This window comes from Salarias fasciatus (assembly GCF_902148845.1).
Source record: "Salarias fasciatus chromosome 7 unlocalized genomic scaffold, fSalaFa1.1 super_scaffold_4, whole genome shotgun sequence".
Classification (NCBI taxonomy): domain Eukaryota; kingdom Metazoa; phylum Chordata; class Actinopteri; order Blenniiformes; family Blenniidae; genus Salarias; species Salarias fasciatus.
In genome coordinates this window covers 6,822,972-6,842,575 of record NW_021941229.1, presented here as the reverse complement: position 1 = coordinate 6,842,575, position 19,604 = coordinate 6,822,972, and the positions used below count along the sequence as shown (strand labels likewise).

The 19,604-nt window shown below is 45.1% G+C and overlaps 2 protein-coding genes across 3 annotated transcripts in view; both read right to left on the bottom strand.

Moving 5' to 3' along the window:
• Nucleotides 1-1,392: 1,392 nt before the first annotated feature.
• On the bottom strand, nucleotides 1,393-4,826 carry kcnv2a (potassium channel, subfamily V, member 2a). Its single transcript, XM_030084718.1, has 9 exons — nucleotides 4,682-4,826; nucleotides 4,451-4,588; nucleotides 4,140-4,318; nucleotides 3,876-4,059; nucleotides 3,136-3,327; nucleotides 2,803-3,057; nucleotides 2,617-2,733; nucleotides 2,401-2,526; nucleotides 1,393-1,878 (listed from the first exon to the last, which is right to left on the bottom strand). Exons 1-9 carry the CDS (start codon nucleotides 4,805-4,807, stop codon nucleotides 1,609-1,611), a joined length of 1,587 nt encoding a protein of 528 aa, XP_029940578.1. The 5' UTR covers nucleotides 4,808-4,826; the 3' UTR covers nucleotides 1,393-1,608.
• A 1,733-nt stretch (nucleotides 4,827-6,559) lies between these two features.
• The window catches only part of vldlr (very low density lipoprotein receptor), a 66,079-nt gene continuing 53,034 nt past the window's right edge, over nucleotides 6,560-19,604 (bottom strand). The window contains exons 17-20 of one of the 2 annotated variants that reach the window (XM_030084697.1): nucleotides 17,641-17,685; nucleotides 9,090-9,167; nucleotides 8,832-9,001; nucleotides 6,560-7,510 (exon numbers count right to left, since the gene is read on the bottom strand). In XM_030084697.1, the coding sequence (XP_029940557.1) occupies nucleotides 7,475-7,510; nucleotides 8,832-9,001; nucleotides 9,090-9,167; nucleotides 17,641-17,685 (329 nt within the window). In that variant the 3' untranslated portion in view covers nucleotides 6,560-7,474. The remainder of the gene's footprint in view (nucleotides 7,511-8,831; nucleotides 9,002-9,089; nucleotides 9,168-17,640; nucleotides 17,686-19,604) is intronic. The other variant, XM_030084698.1, reaches the window with a different exon arrangement.

Below are 19,604 nucleotides of genomic sequence, written 5' to 3'. Positions count from 1 at the left end.
GCGAGTGTATTTTGTAGTTCTGCGCACACCACATGGTCGCAGTTCTCCCACTGCATGAGAAAAGATGTGACTGTGGTGCTACAGATAAAGGCAATAATAGTTTCACTCAGGGTTAGTGGTGTGTAAATCAACATATCTAAATTTAGGTAGGCTTCAATAGATTAGAAATTATGAATAAGTGATCATCTTGACACACTTGATGGTGAAAACATTTTTGTGGGCATTTTCTGAAGCTCCTTTCAAAATAAAGAGTTTTAAAATCCATCCAGTTTTTTAACTTGATGAAATGTCATCAGTTAAGCCGGGTCAACAAGATACAGCATGTTTATTCATACAGCATCCATCCATCTGCACTGGCGCACGCAGGCAGATGTTTTTGAATTGTGAGAGGAAGCTGAAGCCGCACAATCAGCAAAAACATGCAAACTTCACACAGAAAAGATTTCATTTTATTTTCACCACTGATCATCTCGGCTTTCTTTAATGCTTCATATAAATACCGATCCCCACCGGCTGTGGAGGGGTTTGTCTGGGGAAGTGGGACAGCAGGACGAGGTGGACATGAGAGGATGGAAACAGGGTCCTGTTCACACGACAATGTTTCAACACTTTGTGTTTTTCATTCTGGAAAAGTTTTGTGTTTACACGGAAACGTATTGGAAAAGACAGAAATTCTATTACGGTGACTGTTAACTCTAAAACTACCAAGTCCCAGGACAACGTGGACGGGGAGTCATGACACTCTGGAGGCAAACATTGTTGTCGTCCATCTACCCTCTCATGTGCAGAAGAGCGACAGCTGTGGTGCACATTGTTGGAAATATTATGTTTAACTATCGCTGCTAAATGTTTTCATTGGTAAACGTATTGAACACTGCACAGGAAACCAAAGTTCAGTCAGCAGGATGGATGAGCTTTCTGCAGTCTGCAAAATGCTGACTGGGTGCGTTATTCTTTTCCTATTGTAACTGATTACATCTGTTGCATTGTGTCCATACTAAACAAACAGTTTTTCTCTCCTTGCCAGTAATTTTGACTCTGCCTGATTCATTCTTGTGTCCGTGTCCTCATTTTCTTTAACTATTTAAGGTAAAGAACCTAACACACATGCACAGTGTTTCGACCATCTCCATGGACACAGAGCCTGAGTGTTTCCATAAAGTTGCATTTTCCCTCGTTTCCATATAGATGGAGTAGAACCATTTTCAAAAACTTCCACTGTGGAAGCCTTTTTTTTTTTTTTTTTCCCCAAGTGAGGTTTCAGCAGCTCCAAGCGTCATTGTCATGTAAACAGAAACCCAAATCACCAATATTTTGCATTTTCACTTGAAATCCTTTGAGTAGAAACCTGGCCCAGCATGGCGCTTGGCTTTCATCACAGTCCCTCCGCGTTCTCTCTTCAGGGAGACACTGATTCGTGATACGGTGTGTTCTGAACAGGAAAAGCCCAAAAAGAGAGGTACCGAGTACCGAGAGTCGAAGTCCAAACCGTCTGGGTGAAGGTGACTCCAGCAGAACCAGAAACTTCACTTTCTGACTTCTCAGCAGTTTAGAGGAAAGTACATCGGGATCCGACTCCTGACTGCAAAATCCTCCCCCCTCCTGGCCTCAGTGCGGCCTGGGCTGCCCGGCATCATCACGGTACTCCGTGAACCTTTTGGCCGCCCTTCTGGCAAAGTGCACCTTCCCGCGTGCCTTGGTGACCGCCGTGTACTCGTGAGCCTTCAGCTTGGTGTAGTAGTCCGAGAACTTGTTGTAGAGCACGGAGATGGGCATCCCGTTGAGGATGACGCCGAAGGCGATGCAGGCGAAGGCGAAGAGGCGGCCCAGGTTGGTTTCTGGGACCATGTCGCCGTAGCCCACGGTGGAAATACTCACCTGAAGAGGAAGAGCGAGGACAGAGTCAGCGAGACTACTATCATTTGATCTACACAACGCTGTGCTCAGCTCTGAGAACCACATGCACATGATCTGATTTCAAGATTTCAAGTTTCTTACTATATGTTAAACTGGATTATATTACGAGAGGAAAAAGAGAGAATTAGAAATCACATGTATGCAGATGATACCAACTATTCATTTCCATAAAGCCAAATCATACATTAAACTCTACACACCAGTAATTTTTCTTAAAATGAATTTGTTGCTTATAAAGTTGTGGCACTAAGATTAAAGCTTGTTTGAAAGTTGAGGTTTTGACTCCAGGAATCATGAAGCTTGAAGGGAAACTGTGGCGCAGATATTCTGATCAGATTTGTATGTGCGACACAATTCAAAGAGAACATAGCATTGGGACTTTCGCCTGAATTTTGTATCAGGTGTGTGTGTGTGTGTGTGTGTGTGTGTGTGTGTGTGTGTGTGTGTGTGTGTGTGTGTGTGTGTGTGTGTGTGTCCACTCACTGCGGCCCACCACCAGGCGTCGGGCATGGAGGTGAAGTTGGTGTTGTGAACGTCGTGCTCCACGGTGTACACCATGGCTGAGAACATGAAGATGCCCATTCCGATGAAGAGCAGCAAGCAGCCCACCTGCAGCCAGACACGCCCCCTCCTCTCAGACAGGCCACCTCCACATTTTGGTTCACAAGTTTTTAAAGGTGTGGCAGCAAACAGTCTGACCTGCTGGTAGCACTGCCTCAGAGTGAAGCCGAAGGCCCGCAGGCCCGTCGAGTGACGAGCCAACTTCAAGATCCGGAAGATCCTCATCAGGCGCATGATCCTTAAAACTTGACCCACCTGCAACGAGAAAGATGAAGGAGTCAAACAGACCTGCAGCTTAAATCTGGAGGTCTCAGTCTCTCCCACCTTTCCCACACGCCCGACGGTCTCGATGTCTCCGGAGTTGGGGTGGATGTCCTCGTCCTCGAAGCACTCCAGGACCGTCTGCAGGTAGTGCGGCAGGATGGCGATCAGGTCCACCGTGTTCAGCACGCTGCGTCCGAAACACCTGATGTCCGGGGTGGAGACCAGGCGCAGGAGGTACTCCACGGTGAAGAAGGTGATGCAGAAGCTCTCCACGTGCTCGCCGTAGAACCGGCCGCTGGGCTGGCCCGACGCCGTCTGCAACAAACGGCGCTTTGAGCTTCAACCCCTCCAACCGACCCACACGGCGCGGCGGGAAGCCAGAACACACAGCACCTTGTACTGCATCTCGTCCACGGTGTTCAGCGTCATGGCGACCAGCGACACCAGCACGAACATGGAGGAGGCCACGGCCACCAGCTTGGCGGGGATGGAGGAAAAGGGCTTCTCCATCAGGTTCCAGATCCTCCGGCGGACCGGCCCGTAGAGCATGCCCTGGAACACGGCCTCGTCCTCCTCCTTCTCCACCTGGACACGTTTCGGAAAAGATGTAGTTGTCATGTTGGGCCACCAACGGGAGCGCCGATCACACCGTGGAAACACAAGAGGCTGCTGGAGGCAGTGTGGGAGACATCTGTCGGAATCTGTGCCAAGGAAAAGCTCCTTCTCCTCCGACCATCTGTCATTTACGATGTGGGTCAGACAGACGCCGAGGCCGTCTGCAGATTACTGGCAGAAATCTCAGCAACCAAAAACACACGCTGCCGAATCAGGCTGATCTGATCTCATCTGCAGCACTTTAAACAAGTCAGGACGCTGGTTATCGATCTTTTTACTGATCGGAAAAGCGACGGAGCGTCTTTGTAAACCTGATTTCTCACGAAAGCGGTGTGAAGGAAGAAATGGATCAAAACCAGGACATGATGGCTTTAAAAGCTCCGTATCATCACAGTTTATCCTCCTTTATATGCATATAATGGAGAAATCTCTACTGCTGGTTTTATTTAATTTGTAACCGGTATTGGACAGAGGTTTGGTTACCCTGAAACGATGAAGTTGAAAAAGGGGACACCCACCAGCGGGCCGACCTCCAGCAGCAGCTGACTCTGTATCTTCAGCTGCTCGTTCAGCTCGTCCTGCCGCTCCTCGAAGGAGATGCGGCAGCAGCGCTGGCAGTTCTTGATCCGGACGCCCCAGTAGTTGATCTCCTCCAGAAAGCTGCGAGGACACAGCTCGTCTTTAATCCACAACACCCCGGTTCTGATGGACGAGAAGAGATCTTTAACAACAGCAAAACCAAGATTCCAGGATGAAGTTAAGGTGACAGAGACTTTCTGCACCTGTAGAAGTTGAAGATGTTGTGGAAGATCTGGGGGTCCCGGTCGAAGAAGAACTCGTTGCTCTGGACCACGTAGTCGTCGCACAGGTCCAGCTTCCTGCTGTGGTCCGTGGACGTGGCCAGGCGGCCGATCCGCGTCTTCGGATATCTGGCAGCCAGCCTGTAGGGCAGGTGGTAAACCTGGAGGAAGCCAGACGGAACAGAAAACTGTGTCGACAGAGGATCACTTTTTAATCTGTTAATGCAGCATTTTGAATTTCAGGTCATTCAAGAGTTCCTCTAATATGAATAAAAAGTCTGAAATGAAGATACCGTTCCTCCGACGTTGATGTTGAGAGTGAAATGTTTGGTTGGAGAGAGGAGCAGGCGGGATGGAGACACAGGCAGGCGATCCTCCACCTCCTCGTCTTCATACTCGGCGTAAAGGTCGTAGATGTCTCGGCTCAGGTCCTTCACAGACACGTCACACAATGAACGGCAATACTAGCGAAATAAACATGAGAAGTTGAGATTTCAGTGCGATAAAACGATGAGGCGTCTGACCTGCATGGAGTTCCATGGCTTCACGAAGGCGTTGATCAGGTCCAGCGGGTCCAGCGGCTCTTTGACAGCTTCGGGTTTGTAGCTGGAGAACAGACTCCTGCTGCGAGCTCGGAGATGGCTCAGCATCCCTGCTGCTGCACGTCTTCAGGCTGACTGCAGGTCAAACAGCAGCTCCATGCACACTGTGCACCCAGGCTCCGCCACACACACACACTGAAGAGCGGTATTAAGTGAGTGTGGTGGTCTAATGCCACTGCCGACTGTCATGATGTGGGCGCTTAAAGTTTTAAATACCATGATCCTCTTGTGTCTGCCTCGCTCCGTCTCCTCCCACTCCCACCAGTCCGGCACATCCGAGGTTTTACAGCACGTTTTAATAAAAGCTTCTGATGCTCATGGTGGGAACATTACCGACTCATTCAGCTGGAAAAAAGGATTTGTGGCTCAACGTAAAGAGGGATGAAGCTCTCTCATTTGACGGTTTCTCAACAGATCCGGATGCAAACATGTCTGCGGCGGTTCTCAATTTTCAGGTGAAAGCGTCAAATGTTAGAAGCGTCTCGGGTGTCCGGTCAATCGATGGCGGTGCACGGAGCCACTGGTGAGGCAGTCAAAGGTGGAACTCTTCAGAAACGCTCCGACTTTGCCTCCGTGACAGGAGAAAACACAGCTTACTGGAAACAGATGGGCTCTGCTTAATTTACAATTTAATAAATAATTGTTTTAAAAAAGTTGCAGTTTCCTCTGTCCCCATGGAGACAGAGTCAGGCCTTAACATCGTAGTAAATCTTCGAGAAAATTATTAAAAAAAAGCAGGAAGTTCACCTTGAGGAGGAGTTTAATAGAAGCCAAAAGCTGAATCCAGTGAAGATGCCGAGGAACAAACAAACGTTCAGACTGAAGCAGCTCTGGAAGAAAAATGATCCAAAGCTCCTCCAGAGGAGGTTCCAACACTAAAATCTGAAGATTTACTTTTTCCACCAGAACAACGAATGTTTGACAGAACAGAGCTCAGACATGTTATCACTGTGTGGCGTTCGGTTAAGAACGTGATGTTTGTACTCGTGATTATATGCAGACAGAATCACATTTCATAATCCAATGTTAAATTTCAAAGCACTCGACTCGACTGGAAACAGATGTTTTTCTCTTAAATCATTAATAGCTCTTCAATCAGGGATGAAATGAAGCCTTTATTTTATGGAATAGATGATCGTGATGGAAAGGATTTCTTTGCCCAGGTGACTTCAGATTGAAATAAGTTTCATTCAAAAAAGCCAAAAACCTGAATAACTGACGGGCCTGAAGGCTTTTCCTCCGTCTGAGGCTCAAATCTTAATCCAAGTTAACGTCTGACATACTTAGTCCCACTGGGATGGGTGGAGATTATTAATCCTGGTCACAGTTTAACATGGAGGGATAATTAGCGAACCGACGGACTCCTGCCAAATAAACACTCCAGCCACCGTCTCGACCCACTTTCCTCAGACGCCTAAACCCCGACCCTCCTCCGCCCGGCCGAGACGAGACGGACCGAGTTTACAGCCGGATCGGTTCTCTTCGCAGTTTCACCATTTTCATACAGTTAATCCTGAAAACAGCTTCATGTCAGAGGTACTGGGTTTCAGGGTGAAAATAAAACAAAAAAAACCAGTAGAAAAACATGTCCCAACAAAACACAGAGCTCCTTCTCATCTACTCAGGTTTGTTTTTTCTCGCTCCACAGGAAGAAATGACGGCGCCTTCTCAACACTGTTGTGGATCAGGTTTTTAATCGAAGTGGGTTTCTGCCAATCGGGTTTCTTCACGGATACAGAGCCTGTTAGATCTTCATTGTGCGCCCCCCGCCCCCCCATCCCCTCCCCATCACTGTACAAGGCTAGAAAAAGTTCACAGCAACAGCACACAAACATACAAAATAGTTTTACCAAATTCATTTGTGTTCCAAGTTTTTTTTTTTCTTTCCTTTTTTTTTTCTTCTTAAATACATGTGAGCTCTAACCCGGGTTCGACACCCGGCCATAGCAAAAGGTTGATTCCATGTCAAATGTATACAATCTTATTTACAGAAGCAACATTTGATCAAAGTGCATTGAAGAGTCCTGATTGACGCTCATGTCTCTGGCATTGATGGCGAAATATATACATCCTTTACAAACGCTGTAACCATGGTGATTTTTTTTACATATCTTCAATAAGAATAATACTGACTGAGGAAAAAAGAAGAAGGAAAAAGCATCAACTTCATAAATTAAATTAACCAGGAGAGGCGATGTGGCCCAAATCCATCAGGTTTTGACAGGATGGACAGGAGGAAGCAGTCGGAGAGGGATTCAGTGTTCGGGCCTCATTTCTCGGCGAGTCTCCGGCCGCCTTCAGACATTTACCGTGTCGGTTCCTGAGAGCTCCGATGCAGTTTCAAAATGCTGACCGGCAGAGTTAGTCTGAGTCCAGAGAGATTCCCCGCTGTGGAAATCCGTCTCAACGGGCTCCTCTATCAGGGCGGGGCAAAAGAAATGGCAGGAAGTGGTCTGTGGCCCGGAAAGAAAAACAGAAAAAACTAACAAAGAAAAAGAAAAAAAGTCTTTGACACTCTGGATATTCACATAATAAATAAAGGTTGGTCTTGGCCACAGATAAAGGACGTAATGCACTTCAGAAGGCATGTGGTCGGACCGTGAGGGCTGCAGCTGCCGCCGCGGACCGCCAGGGGGCGCCACGCGGCGCCGTCAGCTGCCGCAAGACGAAGAAAAGAAAGGAGGAAGAAGAAAAAAAACTCGACGACCAACTGGATCAGGATAAATCGTCGTCTGTGCTCACGATGGAGATCTGGAGGAGGACAGAGGGACAGACGGTGACATAAGCTCAACCTGCAGACGGAGGAGAACAGGACTCGACAACCTTCGCTACCAAAAGAGACGTTTTCACCATTTCCCACGAAATTAAATCAGAAAAACAGTCTGAGTGTTGGGCGTCTTTTCCCAGGAGCTGCTGTCTCCTGCAGCTGTCCGAGGGAGAGCAGTGGTTTGTGTCCATCTCCGTCCGGGTTTAGGTTAATCCGTTTAATCTGAGAGGGACAGTCTGATAACGCCGGGCGGATTAGAGCAGGACGAGAGGTCGGCCTGAGAGCAGAGGTCACCGGCCTGAAGAAGACCTTCACTTTCTGCAGGAGCTGCACGCCAGCGTTTTAGAGTCTTTCCTACTTTATACATCTTTCTGGAACCTAATGGCAACTTTTTCTGACCTCTTTCATGTCCAACCGGATTATTTTAAACATTTTCCAACTGAGCTCGCTGGAATTTATTGAATTTATTTCCCATTTCCAACCTGAACTGAATCAACGAGCGTACATACCACGCTTTTGCTCGTCAAATTGAGCTTTTATTAGCAGATATTTTTGCTTCTGAAGTGGAATTTGTCAGATGTGGAATTTAGAACACTACTTCAAGCACAAACCTTGTGCTCAAATAGTTTCTCTTTCATGTCGTTGCCAAGAACGGCTCACATGTAAATCAAACATCTGCCTCGACTCGGGAGGCAATTTGTGAAAAATGTTTAGAAAAAGGAAATCTGTAAAATACGTGGGGATAAAAGCTTCAAATTCTACAAAGTTATAAAGTATAAAATGTTATTTTTTCATTTTGTGACTCAACAGAAGTTTAAAGTTGGTCATGTAATGATGGTCATTAGTCTGATTACCTGCTGACCAGTTTAAATGTGATAAAACCACTAACCTGCTAACAGTGTAATGGGATATTTGAAAAGGTATCACAATATTGGATTACGTTACCGATGAAGTGGGAAGAAAAATAAGTTTAAGAAGTAATGAGCGTTTGGTTTGATAGTTGGGTTAATAGTTGTCTGGTTCTATTTAATTATGTTACTGTCTTCATTACATTCAAAATGACCGAAATGGTGATAAAAATGTTCAATGAAGGCAAGAAATCTGATAAAAATAAATTACTGGTTGATAATCTGGAGAGATGGGCAGGTTAGATTAAATAATCCTTCATTTGTCCAACAAGGAAAAAGCTTCAATTGTTAATGCAGTCAGTAAATATGTGGAAGAGCAGCAAAAGAAGACGCCATGAGCAGTAATAATAAAATGTTGCCGTTATGTTTATAGTGCCAGCGTGGCGCCGTCACTCACAGCGGGGTAGGTGTGTCCCACGTTGGCGCCGTGCCGCGTGATGTCGATGTTCAGGTCTTCTTCTGTGGTCTTCAGGTAGACGGGATTGTCGAAGTTCATGCTCTTCTGGTTCCTCAGCTGCCAGTTTCTCCACATCAGGTATCCGCCTGCGGCAGCCATGGCCAGCAGCACTGAGGAGGGAGAGACACACCGTAACTCCACCACCAACTCCAAACCGCCGAGCGAGAGAAGAGCTGGAATGAGGTGGTTTGTCCTCACAGACGGGCAGGATGGCCCAGGCAGCGGCCGAGCCCCGGGCGGTGGAGTCCACCTGGATCGACGTGCTCACGTTAGCTTCTGGAAGACAAGACGAGACGAGACGGCGCTCAGAAACTGAGTCTCTCTTCATGTAATTCACACAAAAAGTAAAAGGCTCCAAGCCTAAACCACCAAATGATGAAAAGTAGATTTTAAGAGAAGCAGATACAACAACACAGAATCTGGGATCAACACCATCCAACCAGCCTCAGAGCCCTGCTGTCAGCGTGACTCTAAAAACATCCATGATGCAGCAGACACAGGAAAAGGTTCTGAAGCCTTTCACTGCATTTTACACCAGAAAGTATCATTCAAATTTGCATTATGTTCAGATTATAGTCATTTTCCATAGAAATTATTTTAGTTTTGTGCAACAAGTGTAAATTTAAATTTAAGTTTACCACTATTTCACCCTGTTTGACGCTCCTGTCATGAACCAATGACAAACAGAAGCAGAGATTAACTAATCAACCAGCAGCTCTCATGATGGGACTTGATGTAACGTTGCTAATCACCACCAGGGAACCTGAGTTAGTTCAGGGTTAATAAAGTTCAAGTCAAAAGCTTCAGATAACACCAGGAGGGTTCAAGTCCGACGCTGCAGTGAGAAGCAGTTTGTGGTGCCCGAGGAGTTTCAGACCAGAGTGAGCGACACGACTGACAAGCAGCTGGAGACAGAAAAACAAGTGTTGGCAGCCGGTCGGCTCAGCGATCAGCAGGTAGTCTGCGCAGCGGCAGTCCCAGAAGCGGCACAGCGGCAGGGTGAGAGTCGACCGGCTGCTGTGTTGTGACAGTCATGACCTCAGCTCTGTTTGTGTTTGAAGCTCATCATGTGCGAAATGTCCACAAATAAGATCAAACAGCAAATCAAACAGAACCTGTTTGAGGTTCTGTGTAAAAATGTAGAAACATCTTTTCTTTCTTTAAGCTGCATTTTGTGAATAAAAACTGATACAAAAATTAAATTCATGCTGTTATGAACTTTTATCTTTTTTCCATTTTAAGACATTCCAACTTTTTGTTAGCAAGTTCAATATTTCACCTTAAATTGCAGAAACTGACAAGTTTTAATTGGATCTTTTCCAGTTTATTTTCAGCTTCATGTGAATTTCTTTTACAAATTTTGACTCAAGTTTGACTCAATATTCAGCATTTATTCTGACACTTTATCTGAACATTAAATCCATGTCATGCTGCTATTAGTATGCTGCTATTTTTTAATTTAGCCTTTTTTTTTAATTTACATGAAAACCTTTCCAGTGAAAGCGCATCAATTTATCAATTCTTTAATAGTGGTGAAGGACTAGCAAAATCAACTGAATGGATGATGAATAAATGACAGAATGGTAGAATAATTGAATGATGGTGGAATGTAGAATGGTTTCTGTCACAAAATAAGAAATAAAAGATACAAATAATAAATGACAATAAACAATCCTATACAACAGTATTAAAGCATAATCATCTCTACACGGTTTGAAGGCAATCAAAAACTTAAATTCGCCCTGGTAGCATCCCACATACACACACCTTATGATAACAAGCAGCAAAGCACAGCTAGCCGATTAGCATTAGCTTCAAACATGAAGGAACTGAATTGACATTCAAAATGGCCCACTTAAAAACACACACGGCGGCTAACAAAGGCTAAGACGGGTACCAACATTTGTCTGACATAAATATTAATATGCTTTAAGAACTCACTCGCTTCATAAACGCATTCTCCGTTAATCAAACGATCTGCCGTCGCACCGGAGGTAAGCTCCGTCCGGACCCCATAGCTGTCCGAACGGGTTGCCTGACTAAAACAACAAAGCCTCAATCACAAACCCACAGGGAATTTAGGAAAAGTTCCCTTAAATTCAGACATTATCTACTCGTCATACAGATGAAAAGTCCAGTGTAGTTTTTGTTTTGTTTTGTTTTTTAAGAGTAGAGAGTTACTTTATTCCTTGTGCCTGCCTCTAGCAAGGCGCAAAGGTTACTGTCCTACCCAGGGTCCCCTGGTTTAATTTTATTTATCAACTTATTCTTCTACAAATCAGTGATAAAACATGATAAAAAGTAATTATAAATGTATCTCCACACTGCTCATCTGCTTTATACCGCAGATGTATCCAGTATTTTATCATAGATTTTTTTTTTTCTAATGTAAATGTTGAGGTTAACCTTGTTTTTGAAACTATACTTTTTTTAAACAGTAAAATCTTGAATTAAGTACATTTTTAACCCGTAAAATCAACACCAACACTATCATGACATGCTTTTAGGCCGGGCCACCAGGTGCTTGCGTACGAGCCCCAACCCCAGGCCTGTCTCCAGGTTGGGGCCCCGGCTGTTCCACCAGGCGGCGTCACAGTGTTGGATTAAACTTTTCTCAATGAAGCTGATAGATCGCTTGGGAATCTGTTGAATCAGAGACACAGACAGTGTAAAATGGGTTTAAATGTTTATTTTTTTTTTCTGCTGCTCTTTTTTTTGTCTTTCTTCTTAGAATTTTTCTTTGTCTTTCTTTTTCTCTCTTTTTTCTGCTTCTCCACATGCAGAATATGAAGAGTGCTGAGAGATTAAAGATCAGCGTGATCATGCAACTATGGACACCCCCACCTGTGCTCCATCTTTATACCCCTGGAGACAGGGTATTACAACCCCCACCCCCACCCCCCATCTAGCCCCCTCATGTAAATGTTTTTTTTTTTTTTGCTGCTCTTTTTTTTGTCTTTCTTCCTATGATGTTTTCATTGTCTTTCTTTTTCTCTCTTTTTTTCTTTCCTTGTTTTCTTCCGTTTTCTCTCTTTTTTTTTCTTTTCTTTCTGCTTCTCCAGCCAGGGTATCGCAACCCCCAGCTCCCCCAAACTTCCTGCTTTGGACGATAGAAGTGACGGGTCCCACAGCAGCTTCTTATTGATCAAGGTCACACGTCGTCCTTCTACGGAACAATCTGTGCCAGAAACCCTTGTGCCTGCTGTCATGGTCCCTCTGGTCGTCCTGCGTTTTCACCAGCGCCTCCGATACTTTTCGTTCTTTCTTCTCTTTGAGCTCTACAGTCTCCGAAGCTGCGATGGTGCTCTCAGCTGTTTTCAAATCATCAATTCCAGCAGTATTTTTCACATGGACTAATACAGTCCTTTTGCCACAGAGATCCTTTGTCTCTTCGGAGGCAACATTCTTTTTCTCCACATGCTCTGCCTTCTTCTCTCTGCTGTGTTTGTTTTTGCCAAAATGCCTCCAGAAGCCTCTTTTTTTCTTTTTCTTGGCCTGGACTGTCTCTAATAAAACTCTGTTGGTCTCCTCTAATCTGATCTTCTCAGCCTGGAGGGAGTTCCTCTCGTTCTGGAGGGACATTTGATCAGCCAACGAGGCCTTCTTCTCTTCCTCCATCCTCTTTCTCTCCTTCACCTCCTGCTCCAGCTTCTCTTCAAGAGCTCCGAGCCTCATTGTCCACTCCTCCTCTTTTTGGAGCTCCAGCTCTCCTCTGTCTACCAGCAGTGCAGACGTGTTCTTGAGCATTTCATAGAGTCTCCCATTTTCTGTCACATAACTAGACATAGTATGGTCTGAGTCTCTAATCTTCCCCTTCAGTTCGGTCACTTCTCTTTCCAGGTCTGTGATGTGCTGCTGGTGGCTGAGGCTGTCTGCCTCAGCTCTGGTCGTCTTCTCCTTCTGCTCCTGCAACAGTGCAGCCATCCTGTTGAGTTCTTCCTCCACTGACTTGTCTGGTGTCTCTGGTTGTTCGGTCTGAACTTCCGGAACATCCACAGATTTCTGTGTCCTCTCCCTCTGTTCATTTTTCATCTGCAGAATCGTCATTTCGCGGTCATTCACTGTCGCGATAAGCTCATCGATATGAGCGCGCATGTCTAAAATTTCAGGAGGAATTCCTTCATTCCAGAGACGGTTTTCTGAAAATCTTCCTCTACCGCGAGCTCGCTGGTTTTCTGCCTTTACATAGAGTCTCCCATTTTCTGTCATATTACTAGACACGATATGGTCCGAGTCCCTAATCTTCTCCTTCAGTTCGGTCACTTCTCTTTGCAGGTCTCTGCTGTGCTGCTGCTGGCTGAGGCTGTCTGCCTCTGCTCTGGCCGTCTTGTCCTTCTGCTCCGGCAACACTACAGTCAACCTGTGGTCTTCCTCCACTGACTTGTCTGAGCTGTGTTGACTCTCCTGCTGTTCCGTCTGAACTTCAGGAACATCCACAGATTTCTGCGTGCTCTCCCTCAGTTCATTCTTCAACTGCAGAATCGTCATTTCGCGGTCTTTCAGTGTCGCGAGAAGCTCATCAATATGAGCGCGCATGTCTGAAAACTCAGGAGGGTTTCCTTTATACCAGCGACTGTTTTTGGTAAATCTTCCTCCACCCCGATGAACCTGTTTTTCTGCCAGTCTCCCATTTTCTGCCATATAACTGGACACAATATGGCCTGAGTCTCTAATCCTCCCCTTCAGTTCGGTCACCTCTCTTTGCAGGTCTCTGCTGTGCTGCTGCTGGCTGAGGCTGGCTGCCTCTGCCCTGTCCGTCTTTTCTTTCTGCTCCTGCAACACTACAGTCAACCTGTGGTCTTCCTCCACTGACTTGTCTGAGCTGTGTTGACTCTCCTGCTGTTTCCTCTGAACTTCAGGAACATCCACAGATTTCTGCGTGCTCTCCCTCAGTTCATTCTTCAACTGCAGAATCGTCATTTCGCGCTCTTTCAGTGTCGCGAGAAGCTCATCGATATGAGCGCGCATGCTTAAAAGTTCCGGAGGAATTCCTTCAAACCTGCGAGGGTTCTTGGTAAATTTTCCCCTACCTTTCGGATGCTGATATTCTGTCATATCTCAAACGTGTTTCTCAGACAAAATGGAACTTTCTGGATTGGATTCTGTTGGATTCTAACTCTTCTCTGCTCTCTGTCTCGCTGCTGCTTCTCCGGTGACTCGCTGCTGCTTCTCCGGTGACTCGATAAAAGAGTGACATCAGAATCCAATACAGCTGGATAAACAGTAGACATGAAAGCCAAACACATCAAAGTCAGCTGAGAGTGCTTCCATCGCCATGGTAACGGTTGCTAGGTTCCGCTGTGGTCGTCTCTAGCTGCTTTGCACGCTGCTTCTCCTGGCACAATCCTATTGGGGTTGTGTTTTTTTACTGTCCAGCTGCACTATGATGGTGTCTATGTAATCTGCCTTTTGTGAATAAAAACTGATACATAAATTAAATTCATGCTGTTAGTAATTTTTTTCCATTTCAAAGACATTCCAGCCTTTTTGTTTGCAAGTTCAATATTTCACCTTAAATTGCAGAAACTGACAAGTTTTAATTGGATCTTTTCCAGTTTATTTTCAGCTTCATGTGAATTTCTTTTACAAATTTTGACTCAAGTTAGACTTGAGTTTGACTCAATATTCAGCATTTATTCAAACACTTTATCTGAACATTATCTCCATGTCATCACTTATCTGCAACACTGCTACACACAGAACAGGACACTGTAAACATTAAAATGGCGACTCAACCCATCGTTTTGACATTATCTGCAACACTTGAAGACTTTTGGGAACATTTCATTTCCACCTTCCATCCTTCATCTCACCATTTCACATTCACTTTCAACACTCTGGTGCTGTTTTGCATTTGATTTTATTAGTCCGGCCAGTTTCTGACTCTCTGGGATTAAAATTCACTCTATTCAACCTTCTTTTTCAACGACGTGTTCTGCATTACTGACTCACGGTTCTGGAACAGTCTGGAGACCGTGAGCTGCTGCAGTCTATTTTGTAAGATGAACGTGTTTAATCATTTCTGGTATTGATGGCGTTAATAGAAGGATTTCCTTTGAAAACATCTTGTAAACATGTTCATAAGTTGCATCGATTCATTAAAAACCTTTAACAGAGTAAACTGTCGCCTCTTTGCACATCTGCTCCGCCTGCCTGCCCAGCTCTAGAAGCTCACTCTGAGTAAAGGAACTATATAGAGTAGCGTTAAGATATTGCAGGAGGCTTAAATCGTCTCACAGCCAGGTAGAAAAGACAGATCTTAATCACAAAGGTGGTTTTCTTTACATTAGAGTAGCCTGAATGTAGCTCCATCCTAAACGGCTAAATTCCATGAAGTCCTGAGATTTCATACTTTGGTCTATTTGTATTGTGTAGAAAATATGCAGAGAACTGATGGGAGAATAAACAATAAAGACTGTAATGGCTATTTTCTAAGTAGAAACTACTTTTCTGTGGGTTATTATAGCTTCCTCTAGACATTTCCATTCATCTCAGTCATGTTTGCACATCAATTATTACATTTTTGTAGTTTTTATTCTCCTTTGCAAGTTTAAAAGCATCCTGAGGACGTGTGTTCACAACACAGTCCAGTGAAATTAGATTCAAGATCAGTAAAATGAAAGAAGATAAACAATACTTAAGACTAGTTAAGCTAAACTACATTTCTGGGTCAAAGTAAAATCTGGTGTGTGTGTGTGCGTGTGTGTGTGTGTGTTTATGTTAATGAGGGAACATGTGAGAACACAGTGCAACAGTGTCTTTCAAAGCAGCTCTTTCACTGCCCAGTCCGGATCTGCTGCTGAGCTCGGCTCTGTCGGGTTTCAGACCCGCAGACTGAAACCACGGCTCCTTCAGGACCCGACATGTCTGCTGCTTCTCGTTTTCACACAGACTTCCACAAATCTGACACCACGGTTCAGCCAGACGTCTGATTTTCTCTGCGAACCTTGAGCAGGCCCGGAGGGGCTCCGGCTGGTTTGAGGCACTTCCTGCTTTCTGCCACTAGGTGCTGCTCTCGAGTCATGGAGTCACATGAACTCAGCATGAAGCTGAAATCAAAGCTGCACAAGCATCAAGTCAAATGCATCTGGAATATGAAAGGAACCGACTTGGGAGAGGGAAACACGACCCCAGAGATTTTACATCTTAAAAACAAAACCAAAGGTCAAAGAGAAGCCACAGAGTCAGTCCTCATGCTTCTCATCAGCAGCGCTGCTTCATTCATTTAACGAGGTGAGTCTAACGTTTGACCTGCAAACACAAAGAACACCCTGTCCTAAAATTAGACAAAACCCAGTCTCAGATCTGATCACATTCCAGCAGCGTGACAAACATTAAACCTGCAACAAAGACTCGACTGAGGCTGAAGCTACATGAACGAGAACAAGGCTCCAACACAAAGCGACCCTTCAATCCTTCAAGAGTAATCAGCAGGAGGCCGAGCAAAGATGTGAGACAAACAAAAACAGGTTGGAGATCAAACCAGAGGCAGAAACTACAACGTCTGATTCAGAATATTGATTCTTGTCAAAAATTTACTTTTTTTCTTCCATCACTTTACACTTAAAACCAGAGAAGAGAGGCTTTCTGAGCAACTTGAAGATAAATTCACCTTCATCTCTTACACAGGTGGGAAATGATTACAAGATGATTATGGATGATTTTAACCACTCAGTAAATTCAGTTCTGGATTCGGTTTCGAGCAGAGATGGGCAACAGATGGTCCGCAAGTCATTTATGGGCCGTTTGACATTCAAATATAATTATGAGTTTGTGTTGTGTGATCTGTAGCAACAATACCAGTTTATTTTAATAATTTTACCACTAAAAGATGGACAAGCAAGTGCTTATGTACTGCAGCAAGAGGTAAAGTCATGAGTTTAGCTAGCTGGGAACAGATCTGTGTCAAATTCTCACCCTTTCATCCTAAACTAATGAGACTGAATCGGAGCAACATGGAAGCTAAAACAGTCAACAGATTTGAACTCATCTTTAAGAGCAGATTAAGTTCATTCGGTGGCTTCTTGAGGAAATTGACCTCCGATTCATTTCAAACTAAATATATTCAGCTACATGTCAGTTTTTTTTTTCCCTGTGAAAAGCTGAAATCGCTCTGTGCTCCACATTCACACGGTTCGCTGTTGGAGTGGCCTCATTCTGAACGTGGAATAATTCCCACAACAGAACATAAGGATGCTCGGCTGACCTACTATGACACCAAATCACTTTTTATTTTTACTGCTGAGTGACGAAGGAGCACAGCAAGCCAAAACCCGACACCTTCAATCATCTTTTTTATTAATACAATGTTAGATTGGCCTAGTAAATATTAACTTATCCTCTAAATCGGGGGTGTCAAACATATTTTAGTTCAGTATTATTATATTGGAGCAGTTTTTATTGATGAATGAATTAAGTTAATTCAACTGAAACGTAAAAACAAGCTGCACTGGTTGATGTGACTCACTATATGGACTGTATAAGTTCATCCAAACAACAGCGGTTCATTGGAGAGTATCAGAGCTAATTTAAATATCTCTCCATTAGAAGAGGTGATTCAGTGATTTGTATTGTGCATCAAGAGGAAAGAGGAAAGCAGACAGAAGCCAGCAGCACAGATGCAGTAAAGGATCTGCGGTATTTTGAAGGGAGAGCAGCTGAAGAAGATTTAAATGTAAAAAGTCGTCTCAAATCAAGATGGAGGGAGGAGAACAGCCTGAAGTCCCCAAACACCAGTGCATGTTTTTACCTGAGGGCGGCTGCACCAGCGCTTTCCCAGCATCCTTTGAGGAACCTTTGGAGCACAGAGAGAGCTCAGAGTCATGCTTTTTGACAACAGAAACATCGCGAGTCGTCCTACTTTTTTTTTTTTTTTTTTTAAATCCGCACATTCGAGCGGGGCCTTCTTTGAATATAGACCACATCTCAGGAGACGAGCCGAGCAAACAAACGGCTGGATGAAAGCTGCTGTTAGACGAGAAGAAGAACAGAAGAGAGGAGAAAGTGCAGCCGAAGCTGCGTCTTCACGGCGTCCACGCCGCCGTTCTGCTGTAACGCGCTCAGAACACACTTCTCTGCGAGCGTCGGGGCGACCGCGGATCAGAATCGATCCGGACGTCCCGATCGGCTCGGAGGAGAGAATCCTCAGAGGGCGGGGGTCGATGCAGGCCTGATTAGCAGGGAGGCAGCTGATGAATGAGCGCCTAACAAACCAGCGCACGGCGCACAAAAGCACCTTTACACACACACACACACACCCCGGCAGTTTACCTAATCGATCTGCACAAAGACTCATTTCATGAGCAGAGCCGACGGAGGCAGAGACACCGACTCCTGACAAGGTACCACAACACATTCAGGTGTGTTTACTAGAAGAGACTTATCAGTTTCTCTCCATATTCTTCATCATTCTTTCACAAGAAACGAGCTTGAGTAAGTCAAGCTACAAAATATTATTGCTTCCAAGTAAATGCTGCAACATGGAATCTATTCCTGTAACTATCCTTATGGAGAATCTTAATTACCTTAAAACTCCACAGAGTTGAGTTTAAATGCTGCGTAACTCAAAGGACTGATGTGACAGTAATCCTTATTGTCAGGCCTACTCCAGACTAACTAGGATACAGTCTTATCCCACCCTCAAGCAAAAACTATTATTGTTGGAGTTGATGAACGATAACTTTAAAAAGCTGAGCAGAGCCTCAACGGAGCCAAAAAAAAAAAAAATCCTTGAAAACTGCAGCAATTCAGCCTGAAATCATTCTGCCTGAAGGAAAACGCTCCCCGGCTGCGTCTGAAGGCAGCTCGATGAATCCCTCGGTGCTAGTTTGGGGTTCCTGCCTGAAGTGAGGAGCATTGCTTATTATTACTTTCTCCTCGCTAACAAGATTAGGGCCGGTCAAAGCTGCGGCCGCACAATGCTCCACAGTGCCTATTCAGGCCGGCCGCCGCGGCTGGAAAATGGGATAAATATGTTAGCTGGTGGTTTAGTAAAGAGCAACCAGGGCTTTGGCTTCAGCCCAAGTGGGAGGAAGGTGGAGGAGCATTCAGCGAGTGACGGGCCTCCTCCTTTAACCCCCGCCTCTTCATTCACACAGCAGGAGAGCACAAAAGTTCATATATGTGTTCTCATGCTCCGGACTGCACTGCGCTCACGGTCACGCCTACTTTAAAGTATCTGCAGCAGGAAAGAAGGAAACCACACAGCTTGGCAGTATGGCTGATGCATTCAGCCGCTGCTGGGGCCGTAAAGAGCCTGGAGGCGAATCCAGACTCCTAAACAGGCTGTGAGGAGGTGAGTCAGGCTGCAGGGCCGGCGAGGAGCGGGCGGGGCGACGGACGTGCCGCCACAGTCCGTCTCTCCCTGATGCACGATGCATATGAGAGACTTCTGCAGGTCAGGAGCACATTCATCAAGAGCTGGGAGTGAAAGCAGGGTTTTAATGTTACTTCGACGATGTTTTCACACAGTCGTTTCACTGAAACAAAACACTTTCTCGGTGTTTCGTCCGTTTCCATAGAGACGGAGCATTTTCAAAAAGTTCCACCAACACTTGACCTTTCAGTCGCTCCGAGCATCAAACGGACGCCAAAAACACAATGAAAGTTTAGCATCTTCACATCTTCAGACGTGATTTAAGATTAGAATCAGAAAGTCGTGCTTAAACGAGCATTAAGGAGCAAAAAGGTAAAGTTTGAAGACTGGTTTCTCTA

Excerpts from the sequence above, each read along its gene's own strand:
- kcnv2a (XM_030084718.1), bottom strand. The coding sequence starts at position 4,807 with ATGCTGAGCCATCTCCGAGCTCGCAGCAGGAGTCTGTTCTCCAGCTAC. Across the intron at positions 4,319-4,450 it reads ACATCAACGTCGGAGGAACG|GTTTACCACCTGCCCTACAG; the intron begins GTATCTTCATTT and ends GGCTTCCTCCAG. Across the intron at positions 3,328-3,875 it reads TGCTGGAGGTCGGCCCGCTG|GTGGAGAAGGAGGAGGACGA; the intron begins GTGGGTGTCCCC and ends AAACGTGTCCAG.